This window comes from Rutidosis leptorrhynchoides, chromosome 3, assembly GCF_046630445.1.
Source record: "Rutidosis leptorrhynchoides isolate AG116_Rl617_1_P2 chromosome 3, CSIRO_AGI_Rlap_v1, whole genome shotgun sequence".
Lineage (NCBI taxonomy): Eukaryota > Viridiplantae > Streptophyta > Magnoliopsida > Asterales > Asteraceae > Rutidosis > Rutidosis leptorrhynchoides.
This window is the reverse complement of record NC_092335.1, coordinates 581,531,661-581,550,601: the sequence shown is the minus strand read 5'-3', so window position 1 is coordinate 581,550,601 and position 18,941 is coordinate 581,531,661. Positions and strand designations below refer to the sequence as shown.

The 18,941-nt window shown below is 34.6% G+C and overlaps 1 protein-coding gene across 1 annotated transcript; it reads left to right on the top strand.

Annotated features, from left to right (window-relative positions):
• Positions 1 to 14,002: 14,002 nt before the first annotated feature.
• LOC139902137 (MADS-box transcription factor 23-like) lies at positions 14,003 to 17,552 on the top strand. Its single transcript, XM_071884790.1, has 9 exons — positions 14,003 to 14,184; positions 14,784 to 14,859; positions 15,759 to 15,781; positions 16,312 to 16,380; positions 16,776 to 16,875; positions 16,967 to 17,008; positions 17,109 to 17,150; positions 17,267 to 17,403; positions 17,492 to 17,552. The coding sequence occupies exons 1-9, from the start codon at positions 14,003 to 14,005 to the stop codon at positions 17,550 to 17,552; spliced, it is 732 nt and encodes a 243-aa protein (XP_071740891.1).
• The last annotated feature ends 1,389 nt before the right edge of the window (positions 17,553 to 18,941 follow it).

Here is an 18,941-nt window from a genome sequence, read left to right as displayed (position 1 = left end):
AATATATGTGTATATTTCTTCAGATGTAATATAGATTTAATGAGTTAATATTAAATTAAACTCACTTGATTTATGGTTAAGGCTATGATAGATAATTTCTAAACTTTAGAAATTACATAATCGTCGTAGAATGTTTTCCCAATGAAGTTATGAATCAATACTTCATCGTTGTGGTATTCCTTAGTATCTACAGGGCGTATGACGTCGATGCTCATGGGACAAATTGTGAAGTTGAGGTTTGCGATGCGGTTGTTGTTGGTGGTGGTAATGGTACTGTTGATGTTGTTGATGGTGGTACTGGTTATGTTGCTGGTGCTGCTGCTGGTGTTTGTAACCTTTGCACCATATTCTCCAAAGCCACTACCCGAGCGCGAAGCTCGTTGACTTCTTCTATTACACCGGGGTGATTGTCGGTTCGGACGAGCGGATAAATAAGATCTAGAATTTGGTGTAGTATATAATCATGACGAGATACTCTGGAAATGAGAGAGAAAATGGTGTTTCAAACAGGTTCGCCGGTAAGTGCTTCAGGTTCATTGTAAAGAGGGTAATGTGGTGGATGGAAAGGATCGCCTTCTTCTTGTCTCCAATGATTAAGGAAGCTACGAACCCATCCCCAATTCATCCAGAATAGATGATGGCTGATTGGTTGATCCATTCCAATCACACTGCTTTCAGAGCTTGAGTGGGATTCCATTTCGGAATCCGAGGAACTTGAACTGATGATGAATTCCATTTCGTACGATCTGATAAGGATTTTTCGATACGAAATGATTTTCCGGCTATCGGGTGGTATTCTAACTACATAGAATATCTATATATATAGATCAAAAGATTTCATAGATTACGGAGGAATTTACGGAATATGTCAGGCAAAGTTTACGGTAATAGATACGATAAGATATGATTTAGCGGATACGCTAATATATGAATTTTGTCTATACACTATTCATGCAATCAATTCAGCAAGACGTGTCTAGACTAAGAATGATAAGCAGGTAATTTCCTAAGGTTGGTAAGTAGATGATTTCCGACTAAAAATGATAAACAAAACTTTTGACATGCAGACACGGTCGAAGACAAGACTCACTAATGCATCTTAACAACTATCAGTTAGACACACTAATGCAAGACCTGGTTCGCTAAGACCACCGCTCTGATACCAACTGAAAGGACCCGTTCATATACATTATAAACGATTCACAATAGTTGATTACATCGCGAGGTATTTGACCTCTATATGATACATTTTACAAACATTGCATTCGTTTTTAAAAGACAAACTTTCTTTACATCAAAAATTGACGGCATGCATACCATTTCATATTACATCCAACTATAATTGACTTAATATTAATCTTGATGAACTCAACGACTCGAATGCAACGTCTTTCAAAGTATGTCATGAATGACTCCAGGTAATATCCTTAAAATGAGCTAATGCACAGCGGAAGATTTCTTTAATACCTGAGAATAAACATGCTTTAAAGTGTCAACCAAAAGGTTGGTGAGTTCATTAGTTTATCATAATCAATCATTTCCGTAATAGTAATAGACCACAAGATTTTAGTTTCCATAAATATCCGTACACTCGCAAGTGTTTAAAAGTATTCTATAAGTTGTAGGCACCCGGTAACAAGCCTTAACGTTCATGTTTTACCCTCTAAAGTACACCAGATTAGGTGTGTTTAAAATAACCTCGAAGTACTAAAGCATCCCATAGTCAGGATGGGGTTTGTCAGGCCCAATAGATCTATCTTTAGGATTCGCACCTACCGTACATAGACAAGTAGTTTAATGTTACCAAGCTAAGGGTATATTTCTGGTTTAAACCCACGTAGAATTTGTTTTAGTACTTGTGCCTATTTCGTAAAACATTTATAAAACAGCGCATGTATTCTCAGCCCAAAAATATATATTGCAAAAGCAATTAAAAAGGGAGCAAATGAAACTCACAATACTGTATTTCGTAGCAATTATGTATATGACGGCACTGAACAAGTGCAGGGTTTGTCTCGGATTCACGAACGTATCAATATTGTGATTCAATATTGCAGGAAAGTACGTAGACGCAACGAAAATGATAAACGTTAGGTTGACCTCACGAGCAATACCCTCGATCAATACCCATAACCTCTATAGCTATAACCCATAAGTTCCTTAGCTCTATCCCGTTTGAAAACTTATTTTGAAATCGTCTGAGTATAACTCCGTCGTAGTATTTTATGTATACTAATAATATCTTGAAATAATACAAAGAAAAAAATATATATGTAATTCGATTGAGAGAGTTTAGAGAAATATATTTTCAAGTTTCTATGAAATAATGAAACCTGTTGAATTATATTTATAATAGATTTTTGAATTATTAAAGTGAATTATTAAAGTATGAATTATTAAAATAAATTATTAAAGTATGAATTATAAAAGTGAATTATTAAAGTATGAATTATTAAAGTGAATTATTAAAGTGAATTATTAAACTATGAATTATTAAAGTAAATTATTAAAGTAAATTATTAAAGTATGAATTATTAAAGTATGAATTATTAAAGTGAATTATTAAAGTGAATTATTAAAGTATAAATTATTAAAGTGAATTATTAAAGTATGAATTATTAAAGTTAAAGTAAAATAAAAGTAAAGTAAAGGTAAAGTTAAAGTATAGTAAAAGTATAAAATTATATACGTATAATACGCGTATAAATATATATAATATTAATTTAAATCGTTATATATATTTAATAAAATAAAATATAAATATCGTTATCTTTATCATACTGGTTAAGTAATGAGTTGTCAAAAGTGGTTCTAGATATTTATAAAAGATATATACGTTTTAATAATAAAGTTCTTTTTAAACTGAAAACGTTTTTTGTACTTTTGAAACTAAATCAAATAAATATGATAATTTTGTTTTCCAAAACTAAATATATATAAAAATCATTTTGTTAAAAGGTTAAAATAATGGAAATCGTTATATCACAAAACATTTTAGAAAAGTAGAATTATATATATTCATAATAGGTTTCAAGTTTTTAAATTACAGTCTGTTGGTGAAGCATGGGATAAAGTCCAAAGGTTAAATAAACGTATGAAATCATCTTAATGAAAAATGTCGAGTTACTTAACTTGTCGATATCCAACATCTAAGTTATTTACACTCCACGTTCTTATTTTCATATTAAATAAAATGAAAGTTAACATAGTTATCTTATCAAGGTCACGAGGAAAATATTATAAAACATGCCTTGGAAATTAAACAGGAATTTCCACTAACCCTTGTCTAGTTCCCGTTAATTGACACATTTGTTCTTATTTATAAATCACTTTACCATTTTCCGAATGTTGTCAAAAAGAATAGATTTCTTAAATCACAATGGACCTCATAACATAGGCCCGTAATCATATCATAATGTATCTGATAATTCAATCATTTGATATTATCTCTTAATTCTGTCGATAAATATATCGAAACAAATACGTTCATGTAAAGTATCATATATCTAATACTTTGTTAATGTTTTTAGTTAATATTATATATTATATATACATATCTATATACTCATAATTGTTCGTGAATCGTCGAACACGGTCAAAGGGTAATTGATTACATGAATGTAGTTCCAAACTTTTTGAGATTCAACATTACAAATTCTGCTTATCGTGTCGAAAACATATAAAGGTTAAGTTTAAATTTGGTCGGAAATTTTCGGGTCGTCACAAAGGGTGAGGTGAATTTTGCGATACCCGAGAGTCTTGGGCCGGATTTCACGTGTATCTATCACGGACGGTTTACAATCTGAAATCGTGGTTTGCGGCAAACCCGCCACGAGGAAGGATTAGCGTAGAAGGGATTAAACATGCCAAGTGAAATAATTGATTATCACTAAATCCCGCAGAACCTAAGAATTTCATAATGGATGAAATTGGTAATATAGTTACCTACCTAAATAGCTTATGGTTGGCGATCCGCGGCGAACCCTTCGTTAACATAAGTGAAATATGGATCTTAGCCTTATTAGTTATAATTGTTTGAATATTAAACACACTTGGGTAATTATCTTAACAAGGTTTAAACATATCAAACTAACTAATACAACTTACTTTAAAAATAAAAATATGACAGATGTCTGCAACAAACACAAATCCTACTCCGTCATCAATCACTAATTTCTGCCTTAAAGGGCTCCTCGAAAAGGACAAGCTTACGGGTTTGAACTACATGGACTGGCTTCGCAACCTAAGAATTGCTCTTAGGATGGAAGGAAAGATCAGGGCTATTGAGGAACCCTTACCGGCAGAACCCGGATCGAGAGCTACTCAAGCGGCTAGGGACGAGTTTGAAAAATGGCGTTTCGAGTCTAATGAGGTAGCATGCTTGATGTTGGCGACCATGTCTCCAGAGCTCCAAAAGGGCATGGAGAGCTTAGGGTCATATGACATGCTTAACCAACTCAAGGACATGTTCCAACAACAAGCAAAGCAAGAAAGGTTTGACACCGTGAAAGCTCTCGTATCTTGCAAAATGGCAATGGGAAGTAGTGTTAGTGTCCATGTACTACAAATGAAAGGGTACATAGACCGGTTGGAGCGCCTTGGTTTTTCCATAAGTCAGGAGCTTGCAACGGATTTTATCCTGAACTCACTGACTAGTGCATATGAAGGATTCATTATGAACTATAATATGAACAATATGGAGAAAACAATCATGGAGCTCCATGGCATGTTAAAAACCGTTGAGGCTAACATGGCCAAAGCTAAACCCGCAACTACCGTTCTAGCCATTCGTGAAGGTGGGATTAAGAAGAAGAAAAACAAAGCAAAGGGCAAGAACAAGAGCAAGGGTAAGGTTGGCACGTCCAACTTCAAACCTAAACCTAAGGGCATTGCTAACTCTTCTACTTCAAAGATCCCGCAAACCAAGTCTCTTGAAGAAGCAATATGCTTTCATTGTGGGGATAAAGGACATTGAAGGCACAATTGTACTAAGTACTTGAAGGAACTTAATGAACTATGGGCTAAGGGAGTCGCCGTACCTTCAGGTTTATTCATGACTGAACTAAACAATACTACTATTTCTAATTCCTGGGTATTGGACACGGGATGTGGTACTCACATTTGTACAAATGTGAAGGGACTCACAAGAAGTAGGAAGCTGAAGACCGGGGAGCTTAATCTAATCATGGAGAATAAGAATGTTGCCTCTGTTGACATGATTGGAGAATACAAGCTTTCTTTTGATTCTGGTTTGTGTATTGTTTTATCTAATGTTTGCTACAGTGCCGAAATGGCAAGAAACATTATATCTTTTGATGCTTTATTTAATGATGGTTTTAATTTTAGTTTTGATAATGGATCAATACTTGTTCACAAAAATGGGATGTTTTATTTCAAGGCTAGTCCTTGTAAAGGCATCTTAGAAACCACAGCAAAGCTAAATGATAGTTCAATCTACAATGTTGATTCATCCAAAGATGTTTTGGATAAAACGTATCTATGGCATTGTCGTTTAGGCCACATAAACAAGAAACGCATAACCAAACTCCAGTCAGATGGAATTCTAGAATCATTTGATATAATATCGTATGATGAATGCGAATCTTGCTTATCAGGAAAAATGACAAAGGCACCTTTCACAGGAAACTGTGAACGGGCAAAGGATCTGTTGGGGTTGGTTGATGATGTAGCGTGAGGGTACGAAATAGTATTATTTTTAATACAAAATACTACAAAATATGACACAAGTTTTATTAATTTACGGATGGGATATACCTAAACCTTGCTACAACACTATAGGCAGTGTACCTAATCGTAGAGTAGTGTAGTTTTTAGTAAGTCCGGTTCGTTCCACAGGGAGCTGGTGATACTTACTATATTTTTAACTATATTTATACAAAATATATATAATTATATAAGTAGTAATATTATTATAAAAGGGGGGTTTTACCGTTTAATGACCGGTTTGTCGATTCTATATTTTAAGCGTAAAGATAAATGACGATAATTAAAGTGCGTAAAATAATGACAATAAATAAAATGACAGTAAATAAAATTGCGAGTAATAAAATGACAGTAAATAAAGATACGATGAGAAATATAATAAAAGAATTATGCTTATTTAAACTTTCGTAATCATGATGTTTGACGTGTTGATTTTAATTTATTACCATGGGTTAATTGTCCTTTGTCCTGGTTTATTTGATACGTCTATCTGGTTTTTGTCCATAATAGTCCATCGGTCATAAAAATAAAGTGCGAGTATCCTCGTCAAATTACCCTTATACCCGAAGTCAAATATTCCAACTGATTAAGGATTTAAACTGTGACGCAGTTATCACTTCTGTCAACAATTACACCAGTTATCACTGTATGTAATCCACCCCTGTTTTAATTAGTTTATGAATATTAATTCATCCACTTGATCAGAATGAATAATCAATTACCCAACCCAATTGATTAATTAAATGATTATAACAGATTCCATATGAACATCACTAAATAGGACAACCATAATCATTATTAATTATTAGGTTAATTAATTTGAAGATAGGTTCGACAGACTCCAATGAGTTGTCACTCAATTAGACAATACCCCCCATCTATTAATAGTCAATAGTTCAATTTCCACAAGTGTCGGTCTTTTGCCCAAACCTTAATTATGGTCCAAAGTTCAATAACCCCTTCTTAATATTTTAGCCCAACATCACGATTACTTCGGCTCAAATAAGCATAATAATAACTTAGTTACGATACATTAATGTAAAAAGGTTGAACATAACTTACAATGATTAAAAATAGCGTAGCGTTACACGGACAGAATTTTGACTTACACACTCAAACGATCTCTATCATAAATCTTATTATTATCATAATTTAAAATTAAAATTAAGATTATTGTTATATCTTATTAAGTTGACATTATGATAGAGATATAGAATATAGATATTGATAATTGATATTGATAAATAAGAAAAAGATAGAAAAATGTGTGTTTTTACATTACGATTACAAAGCCTTTTATAGGCGAATTTAGAAATTGAATTTTCACTTATGACCCCTGAACTATGCTCAATTAACAACTTTTTATTATTTAATATTATTCTTATTATGAATTATTTAAATATTATATTTTATTCTTGTGCATAGTTGACTCGTAATTTTTACACCGTTGCGTCGAGCGTTGAGAGTTGACTCTGGTCCCGGTTCCGGATTTTCGAACGTCCTTGCGTACAATTTTATATTTTGTACTTTGCGTTTTGTAACTTGTACTCTTGTCATTTTTAGACGTTCCTCATCAATAATTTGAACCTTTTTGATTGTATCTTGTACTTTTGAGCTTTTTGGACCTTTGTGTCTTCAATTCGTCGTTTTCGCCTTTTGTCTTCGCACTTATTTAAAATAAACGAATATTACTTGAAAATGGAACAATTGCAACTAAAATCTTGTCTTTCTTGGGGGATTTTGCTATGAAATATATGTTCCTTTTTAGCCTTATCATTGGTACACACTGATGTATGCGGTCCGTTCAGATCGCCTACTAGACACAAGGAACGATACTTCGTTACATTTACTGATGACTTCAGTAGATATGGCTATGTTTATTTAATTAAACAAAAATCTGAAACTTTTAGAGTATTCAAGGCATACCAAAACGAAGTAGAAAATCAACTGAACAAAAGAATTAAGATTCTCCGATCTGATAGAGGTGGTGAATATCTTAATGATGAATTTCGTGATCATCTACGGGGTTGTGGGATAATCTCACAATTAGCTCCTCCTAGAACACCACAACATAATGGTGTGGCTGAAAGGAGGAATCTAACATTACTTGATATGGTTCGATCCATGATGAGCCGCACAATGCTTCCAATCAGTTTTTGGGGTTACGCCCTACAAACTGCCGCAAGGATCCTTAACCTCATCCCAACCAAGAAAGTTTCCAAAACACCTTATGAGATATGGCATGGTAAAACTTTGTCTCTCTCATATCTAAGAATCTGGGGTTGTGAGGCTTACGTTCGTCGTGAAGCTCAAGATAAACTTGAACCCAGATCTGAAAAGTGTTTATTTATTGGTTACCCGACTGATTCTTTTGGATATTTGTTTTACAACCCTACTGAGAACAAAGTCTTTGTGTCTCGAAGGGGAGTCTTCCTTGAAAAGGATCTCATAACGAAAGGAACCAGTGGGAGCAAAATTGACCTTGAAGAAATTCAAGAATCAACCGACATGGAAACCGATATTAGAACCGATTCTCCTCAAGAGGTCGACGAGCCTGCAATTGAAAGAGAAACTGACCTACAGCCACCACCCATACGTAGATCTGATAGAGTGCGTCGAACATAAAAGAAATATAGTTTACACATATTTGAGGGTGATGACGAAAATATAGATTCTGATGAACCTATTACCTATCAGGAAGCGATGACAGGCCCCGAGTCTGCCAAATGGAAGGAGGCTATGGACAACGAGATCCAATCCATGCATGATAATCAAGTCTGGATCTTGATTGATCATATACCAGGTATTAAAACTATTGGGTGTAAGTGGCTCTTCAAGAAGAAGACCGATATGGATGGAAATGTACACACATTCAAAGCCAGACTGGTGGCTAAGGGTTACACGCAACAATATGGTGTAGACTATGATTAAACTTTTTCACCAGTAGCTATGTTGAAATCCATTAGAATACTTCTTGCCATAGCTGCATTTTATGACTATGAGATATGGCAAATGGATGTAAAAATAGCTTTCCTTAATGGTAAACTAACAGAGGATGTGTTTATGACACAACCTGAGGGTTATGTACATCCTAAGTATCCTAATAGTGTGTGCAAGCTTCAAAGGTCCATTTATGGACTTAAACAAGCTTCTCGTACCTGGAATCTTTGCTTTAATGAGAAGATCAAAGAATTTGGTTTTATTAGAGGCGAAGATGAGCCATGTGTCTATGTTAGGTCTAGTGGGAGTGTTGTAGTCTTCCTTATACTATATGTCGATGACATATTACTCATGGGAAACGATATCCCGACACTGAAAGATGTCAAAGCTTGGCTAGGGAAATGTTTCTCCATGAAAGACATAGGAGATGCATCATATATTTTGGGAATAAAGATCTATCGAGATAGGTCAAGGAGATTAATTGGGCTAAACCAAAGTGCATATATAGATAAGATACTGAAGAAATTCGGTATGCATAACTCTAAGAAAGGGTGCGTTCCTATGAACCCTGGAATGATATTGAACAAGTCTCAATGTCCTAATTCTGACTTGGAGTCAGCTACCATGAGTCGTACTCCATATGCTTCAGCTATAGGATCGATCATGTATGCGATGATATGCACTAGACCTGACGTGTCGTATGCACTAAGCATGACTAGTCGTTATCAGGCCAATCCTGGTGAAGCTCATTGGATAGCAGTCAAGAACATTCTAAAGTATCTTAGGAGGACCAAAGAGATGTTCTTGGTCTATGGTGGGAATGACAAGCTGAGCGTCAAAGGATACTTAGACGCTAGTTTCCAATCAGATAGAGATGATTGCTCTTCACAATCAGGATTTGTATTTATGTTGAACGGTGGAGCCGTCACATGGAGAAGTGGCAAGCAAAGTACTATTGCTGATTCTACGACAGAAGCCGAGTATATAGAGGTAAATGAAGCTGCTAAAGAGGCCATGTGGATAAAGAAATTCATCGGGGATCTAGGAGTGGTTCCTACAATCCATGATCCTGTTGAGATTTTCTACGACAATGTGAGTGCAGTTGTCTTGGCTCAAGAACCGAGGTCACAAAAGCGCACACGGCATATACTCAGAAAGTACCATTACATCCGTCAACTTGTAGCAGAAAATGACATATTATTAAGTAGAGTAGACACGACTAAGAACTTGGCTGATCCTTTCACCAAGCCTTTGCCACAGACTAAGCATGATGTTCATAGCATGTCTATTGGCATTCGTGTCATTGATGATAAAGTTTGATTGTATTTATTATGTTAAGTTTGAAACTTTAAACATTGGGCAATAATATATGTTGCAATTGATCTGATGATTAATATATTGAGATTATATTATACGCACGATGCGATCATTTCATTGTATATTGCCATGTTTCATTTTGCATGTTTTAACTTCCAACGAATATTATTTCATAAACTTCCACAGTCGGTCATTCTCTAAGGAAGAGAGAATTGAATTAAGGCTGCTATGAAGTGTAGTAATATAGGCTTATATGAAACTACATTCATGAGGAACTTGATAGTTGATTCAAGGTTCTGGAATGACCACACTTAGATGCTACTTCATGGTTTTAAGTCACAAGTAAGCTCTAAGATGGCAATATCATTTATCCTAGAGTGGATATGTATGAGGAATCCTGACACAAACTATATTCTACTTTGACCTGTATTTAACGCTGTGCGTAAATGCCAGTCATAAGGGTGCAGATCAGGTACAATATGGGATGTGGTGGATGTCTATACAGTTGAAGCAATTTGTTCCTTCTTCTCATAGAAAGTTGAAGCGATATCTCTGGGCCCCTCATTGATTTGTGCTGCATTAAATGCATGGCCATGCTACGACTGAATTGATGCAATAGCAGTCTATTTGATCACCACAAATCTCTATCGGGAAATATAATCTTGAACGATGATGATTGACACTTAACCATGTCACACGTTCATAAAGATATCTAGAACAAAAGGATGATTGATATAAATCAAAATATAGGAGTGTAACGTAGCAGACTAGTTGTTACACATGGTGTGTATTTAAGACTAGCCAATATTATTAATGTCAGTGCAAGTGGGAGTCTGTTGGAAATATGTTCTCGGGTTGGCTATGGTTCGACCGTGGTTTGACCGTGGTACATATATTCCGAAGATATGCCCATGACATTAAATAATAAAAGTCCATTTATCCTATTCGTTCACACACAAAGGTCAATCGTAAATTGTTTGATATACCTTCTAATCGAAAATTAATTTATTAATCATTAGTTAATGGTTTAATAAATTAAGTAAGTTTTTTTTATGTGTGTACTATAATCATATTTTATATAATATATAAGATTTGATTTGATATAAATAAGATTTGATTTGATTTGTAAATCATATTTTATATAAAGATTTGTACTATAATCATATTTTATACAATATATAAGATTTTATTTGATATAAATAAGATTTGATTTGATTTGTAAATCTTATTTTATATAAAGATTTGATTTTGCAAATCTTTCAAAATCTTTCCAAATCTTTCCAAATCTTTATATTTGTATTATATGTATTATTGTATCAATTTTAATTCTATATAATACCAAATCTTGGTATTGAAAAAAATAGAAACTTGAGATACAAAAACACACATACAAAATGATATTTCTCTTTCTCTTTTAACCAAAATACTTGAGATATATAATTGGGTTCGGTTTTGGTGGAAATAAGGAAAAAGAAAAGATCCGTTAAGTAGAAGGTATAGATTGAAACAAGGTTGGAACTTTGGGTGTCTACGGTTTAGAGGAACTCTTCTTTGGGTTTTTTCAGATTCGATCTTCAAAAGGCTACAAAGGTTGTATTCTAATCTTCTCTTGTTTAATTTCGTTAATTTTGTTTTGTTTGCTAAAGTTTTGTACAATGATCCGTGGAAGAGTATGATTTTGTAAAGTTTTAAAAATGCTTCCGCTCGCTTTGAATTTGTATCATACTCCAACACTAGCCGTTTGTGGGTTTTTGTATTTATTTTTTTAAATCAATAATTTATACAATATAAATATACATACACTTCTAACCATTTTCTAATACAAGTTATACGCTTTTTAATCTTTCACATGAAAATAAGTATATAAAAATGGATCCTTTTAAAATTTCTCACATCGATAGCGAGAGGAGAGCGAGAGTGCACAGTCAAATTCCGATTAAGAGTTAATTGAAGGGATTACAATCCGCTCAATGCACTCGATTCGCTCTATTTAATAGACGAAGAAGATGAAGCTGAAACTTCTCAGAGAATTATTAGAAGGCGTCGGTTATGAAGAGATAGGATTACTACTACCGGACAACGTTTGTTCAACGACTAATGTTATGATAATCTAACTTTTCCGCCATATTCTTTCATAAGACGCTACCAAATGAGCAGATCATTATTTCTTCGTATTTGTTATGCTATTACATCTTACGATGCTCATCGTAGGAATCATTTTTCATTTTTTTAACAACATCATGACGCTATAGGTCAACTCGGTTTCAAAATATTTACCAAAAGTGTACTTCGGTCATACGTCAATTGGAGTACGGAATTGCTCCCGATGCATTTGATGAATATTTACATATGGGGCAAAAACTGCATATAGTTTCATGGACAATTTTCGTAAATGTATTGTTCATCTCTTTTCGCCTGGGTATTTAAGGAAACCAACTGAAGAACACGTTCGTCGATTGCCAGCTTAACATGTGGAAATGCACGATTTTTCGGGGATGTTAGGTAGTCTCGATTGCATGCATTGGCCTTGGAAAAATTGTCCAGTTTCGTGGTAAGGTCATTACACGAGGGGGATCACGAAGGACCAACAATAATGCTCGCGGTGGTTGCATCTTACGATATGTGGATTTGCCATGCTTTCTTTGGTCCAGTATGTTCGAACAATGATATCAATGTTCTAAACGATCGGATTTGTTCGAAGATATATTGGATGGTAGAGCTCCAAAGGTTCGACTCAATGTCAACGGGCGCGAATTTATTAAAGGATATTACCTGGTAGATAGCATATACCCAGGATGGGCAACACTTGCAAGTCGTTTAAATGTCCATTTGAGCCAAAAAAATTTAAAAGATTTCAAGAACCCGCAAGAAAAGACGTCGAACGAGCTTTCGAGGTACTTCAAGGTCGTTGGGCAATATTAAAGCACCCCGCAAGATCGTTTAAAATCAATAAGATACAGCGAATCATGTACACTTGTGTTATACTTCACAACATGATAACCGAAGACAACACTCGCAATATATGCGACCTCGAAGAAGACTATCTCTGAAACCCAAAAAAAACATGTCGGGACGTACGTGGACAGAAAGAGTTGAAATGCATGATAGCATGTCATGAGAGTTGCGAGATCGAACATCGCATCATATCCTTCGCAACAAGTTGATCGAACAAATTTGACGCTTCCGGATAATTATATTGTTCGAAACAATGTTATTATTTATTGTCTTTAATTTAAATTATCAATGTAATGTTTTTTTATGTAATCGTTTTTTATGTAATCAAATTTTATATTATTTATTGTAACATGTTATTTTAATTTATTAATATAGTCAAGTGTTATTTATTTATTTATTTATATTATATTTAAATAATAATTTAAAATGGGTTAAAGTTTGAGGTGAAGGGTACCATATGAAAGAATTAATAAAAAGAATTTTAAATTTTTTGTTTTGATGTGATGCTAGTTTTGTTAAAGAAGTGTAAGATAGGAAATGATGTTAGAATTATAATAGAAGAATATTAAGTAAAATTTTGCATACTGACCATATCGAGATTAGGTATAATTTCCCTAACAAGAAATTATTCGCAAGAAATTAAATGTACTTAAAGAGTGAAATCCTTATAATAAAGATGAATGATGACCGAATATTTCTTCCTTGAGAATTCACATATTTCCATTTATAGCCAAGTTGTTCCAAAAGGGGCAAAAGCCCCACAACTACCTTGTAAATATGTAATGGCATCACACTAAAATGGTATAAATATATTTAATTTTAACCACTCAAAAGACGAAAATGGCATTTTCCAACTTTAGTAACCCCATCTATTCCTTTCCAATTACTCTTTCCATATTTAGCAACTCTTACCCTTTATAATAGATCACTTTAAAGTTCTAGTAGAACTCATTCATAACCTCTTGGTGTTAATATGCTCACCAAAGTGTCCATTATGTGTGGTTCTTCTTCTTCATCGTCTAGTGGTGACGGTCAAGGTGGTGGCGGTGACGAAAGGAGGAAGACAATGGGACGAGGACGGATTGAAATAAAAAAGATAGAAAATGTTAGTAGTAGGCAAGTGACGTTTTCAAAACGTCGAACGGGCCTTATGAAGAAGGCTAGAGAGTTGGCGATTTTGTGTGATGCAGAAGTGGGCGTTATTATTTTCTCTAGTACCGGGAAACTATACGAGTTTGCTAGTTCTCGGTACGTTGAACATATCTAAACCTTTTTAACTTCAATTTGAATACATGTATTTTTTTTTTATAGAAAAAATAAATCAATTATCTAGATTTGTTCTACTCCATTATTGCTTAATTCCTTTTGTCAATGTGTATACCTTCTGATTGTAGTTGTGGGTACAACTGTGCAAGTTCTAATATGCATTGTACAATTATAGGAAGTTTGGTATAATAGACTTGGAATAGTAACTAAGTAGATTTAATTTTAGAAAACTCAGTTGATACTAAAATTGCCAAAAAAGGAAATAACAAGAACTTAACTTTCTCATAGTATTTTATTTTTGAAGAGGGGCCCGGATCTTATAAATAAACAGAATTTTCTGGGCCATTATATGTCAAAAATTAGGTTATATTCACACATATGATTGGGCCTGGCCCACAACTTGATTGTCAGAAATTTGAAACTAATGATGCATAATTCTAAGTCGTTGTAAATTTAATATGTTTAACTTAAGACTCACTATTAACAAGATGTATGTGTATACTAATGTATCAATTTTGCTTACTATTTATTTTTCTTTATATACAAGTATGTGGTGTTGTGATTCTAATCTAATTTTGAAGGCTGCAAAACATTATCTCAAGATATGAGCGAAATTCGGATTGTTCATTTAGCCAAATTCCCAAGACACAGGTATCGGCTCGCATTTTAATCTGTTATATATTATATATTATTTAAGGCTGTTTACAGGTGATTATTCAATCATCAGATTTTATAGAACTTCATATTTGAAATGTTATGAGAAACATTGATTGGGAAAAAGTAAAAGGCCACCCGAATAATGTATAACATGTGCATCTTTTTGTGACAATACAACAATTAAGGTAAAAGTGTCCTGTTTCTGTTCAACATAACAATGTACATGATTAATTGGAAACAAAACGACAACGAAAAATCCAAGAATAACATCAATGCAACTTATCTAATCAGGGAATTTATATGTACGGATGTACCACAAGCAGGGTTGATTATTGTCATTTAAATTGTTTAGAAGACTAAAGATCGAAAGCTTTTGAATTATATTTTAATATCGTGTAATCTGTGTGGTAGGATCAAGGGGGAAGTAACCAATCGGGGGGAAGCGGGGGAAACACATTTTTTTTTCCGTTTTTTGAAAAACTTTGTTCACGAACATTATAGATTGGATGAAAATATGAACACTTAATAAAGACACTTTGTGATAAATGTTTTTATTTTGGCGGAAAAACACTCAAAGAATTAATATATAACAATTATCGTGTTTTTCGAGCGTATGTTGAGGTTTTAGATATTAGGGTTTAGAAATTTAGGGTTTGGGGTTTAGATTTAGGGTTTAGATTTAGGATTTAGATTGAGTTTTTAACACGAACGGTTTAGAGTTTAGGGTTTAGGGTTTGGGGTTTTGGGTTTAGTCCCTAAACCCAAAACCCCATACCCTAAACGCTAAACCCTAAACTCTACCAACGAGCTTCTAGCTCAGTGGTACCCGATGCCTTTGATCCCTGGGCCCACAGTGGGGGAAGCTTTGACCCAACATAAGGCGCAAGTTCGATTCTCAGTCTGGGCGCCCCGCATGGAATTATTTCTCCCTCCGGGGGGAATATGTGAAGTGCTTCGGGGGACTAGCTAGTTGGGGTAAAGATCGCCTTGCCGCCACTGTGGGTATTGGGAGTAGGTACTTTTCCGGCACAGGTCTCTTTCGGGGTGGGATTGGTGGGTGCTACGGCACACAGAGTTAGCGTGTCTCTGCCAATATACACGTTTTGACCCAAACCCTAAACTCTAAATCGGGCTAAATTTTACTTCACAAAACTTGAAGAAAAAAAAACGTTAACATTCTTCACGGTCAATATTATCTTGAATGTTATTTTTGTCGATCGTTTTCCCACCTAAATAATAACAGTCATCACGTAGTGTCTTTTTTAAATGTTCATATTTTCGTGTGATCTTGGTGCCTGGAAAAAAAAAATTCCAAAAAAAGCGAAAAAAAAAAATTTGCTTCCCCCCGATTGGTTACTTCCCCATTGATCCTACCCTTGTAATCTGTAATGTGAATGTGATTTTAATCATAGCATGTTCTTGTTTAACTCTCTGTACCATTTTTAATATTGTTAAGCATGAAGTGGATCCTGAGGTAGAAGCTTTGAAGGCTGAAATTGCAAAGCTGCGAAAAGGGCAGAGGTGAGTTTTTTTATGTTTAAGGTAGCACAGAGCTTAAAAACTTGCTTAAACAGATTTATCAACAAAAAACCACGCAGGCTTGCCTGAGTAGCCACCGTGTTGCCCAATGAAGCACACACCACCCAGGTTCAATTCCTGGCTATGCCAAATTGTTCAAAAATGAAGTGTGATTAGAGGGTGTACATAATGCGCAATTCACCCGATACCAGGTCTCGCACTCGGGGGTTTGATTACCCGAGCTTTTACCTTCTATGGGGGAACCAATGTGCTCGTTCATAGGAGGGTTTCCTTGTTTACCCAAAAAAAAAATTGATTTATCAACAAAACGAAATAGATCAATGGTATTTTTATAAACTGTAGATATTTTATAATAACTTTTTCGTGCATATTTGAAGGTTGATGATGGGAGAAGAGCTGGAAGGGTTAAACTACAAGGAGCTCGAAAACTTAGAGCGTCAACTTCACGATGGCATGTTAGCTGTGAAGAATCGAAAGGTGTTCATTACTTCATTACTCGAGTATTAGTTTTTTGTTATTTCAGAACATACATGCTTTACAGTTACTAGTTATTCCTTTTATGTTTCAGGAAATGGCATTGTTGGAAGAGATTGAAAAATCAAAATTGCGGGTAAATTGTCTGTTAACGAAAAAGTAGTTTCGTTATGAACATAAAAAAAATCTGGTTTTTCTTATTATTATGTAATGTAATGTTACTTGTATTGGTACAGGAACAAAAGACTATGCAGGAAAATGAAGATTTAAAGAAACAGGTCAAGTTCATAAAACAAATTTTGACCTCTAATTATAATTATTGCTTTACGCTTATGTAAAATTTATATATTCTTTCATATTGTATTCCATAATTTTGTAATTTTGTTTTCTGCAGATTGCCGAGCATCTAAATAGATCAGCAACTAACAACGGGAATCATCTAATAGAACGAATGAGTCCATTCATAAGGCCAAATCAACATACTTATCTTAGGCAAGATAATGGAGATTTCGGTATTTCTCTGCATTTAGGGTATGTAACATTTGTTACAAGTATTTTCTGTTAGTGTAGACAACAAAGAGTTTATGTTGTCGTCCCTTTTTTTGGTAAATGTTTGCAGGTTATCACTGCGTGATGATCATCACAAGAGAAAGATTCCGAAAATAGAATTTGATGCATAAAGTTTTAAAAACTTTAATTGAGGCAAGATTACGCTAATTCTATAATTCCGCAATGAATTTTACTTGTCGTTACTCGTATGAAGTTATAAACCTGAATGTGTAATATGAGATCAAAATCATCTCCTATTTTTCTTTCAGCTTTACTATCTTATGATGTCAACCGTCGCGTAGTATTTGTAGTCATGATTTATATGCTTTGAACAAGATCGATATGATATCAAGGTGAAAACATCGCTAGAAACACAAATTTCCAACCAGAAGAATAATATATAAAGCACCTTAAGAAAAACTTCAAAGAGGCGTTAATTAGTTAATTGCCTGAAAAACAAGTGTCAAATGTTTGATTTTTTTTTTTTTTTTTTTAAAGGCATATTGTCGGGAGATGTCAAATGTTTATATGCATCTATTCATCTGAAGATTTCCAGCCTACAATCTAGAAGCCCACCTTCTAGATATTCAAAGTAGGCAACCTTGACAACTCATATGGAAGTAGCAAAGTTGATGACGATGACGGCCGCCAACCTTCTCCGTTCACACCATTCCACCGCCATAGAATTTTTACTATAAATAGAGGTGCAAACCTCAGTTGTAAATCATCCTAAATCACTCAGAGAAGTGTAATCACAACCTAGAGAGTGTGTGTGAGTTTGAGAGTTTTTTTTTTTAAGAGTTTTTGTAATACTCTGTAAATCTATTCTTGTGAGTAATAGAGTTGTTTTTCTCTCAAATTTGTATCTCCCAACGTCTAGGCGATCCTCTCTTCCTAACAAGTGGTATCAAGAGCTTGGTTAGAGACGTTGGTTGAGTTTTTGGGTCTTCTGAAGTTTTCTCAAAATTCAATTTTGAGTGTACCATTGGATTCGTCTCGTCGAACCGAGTCCAACGCAAAAAACGGCGACTTAAACGGAGTTATAACGAGCCCAAAAAACGCGGTCAAAGTTTGGCAACTCGCCGGAATCTCGCCGGAGAAGACGACCGGTGCCGGAATAATCGCCGGAGAAGACGATCACTGTAGCAGTCCTGTAGCAATTCATTGTAGCAGCTGGCGGCACTGTAGCAAGTTCCTGTAGCAGTACTGTAGCAATTCTGAAATTTTGCAATTTGGTCCCTGAAATTTTCAGAAATTCATTCTTGGTCCCTGAAAGTTTAGAAAATTATAATTTTGCCGCGTAAGTGGAATTTAAGCCGCGAAGTGTCTATTCCACCATTTTCAACCGTTCCGGACGTAACGGTAATCTCTGTTTTCTACAATTCAACCCCGTTTGTGTTGAAAAATTATTTGTAAGGTGATAATGTCCATAGAAGAGTCAACATCATCTTCGGGAGCTATGATTATGCTCACAGCCACAAACTACACGCTGTGGAAACCTCGGATGGAAGATCTCCCCA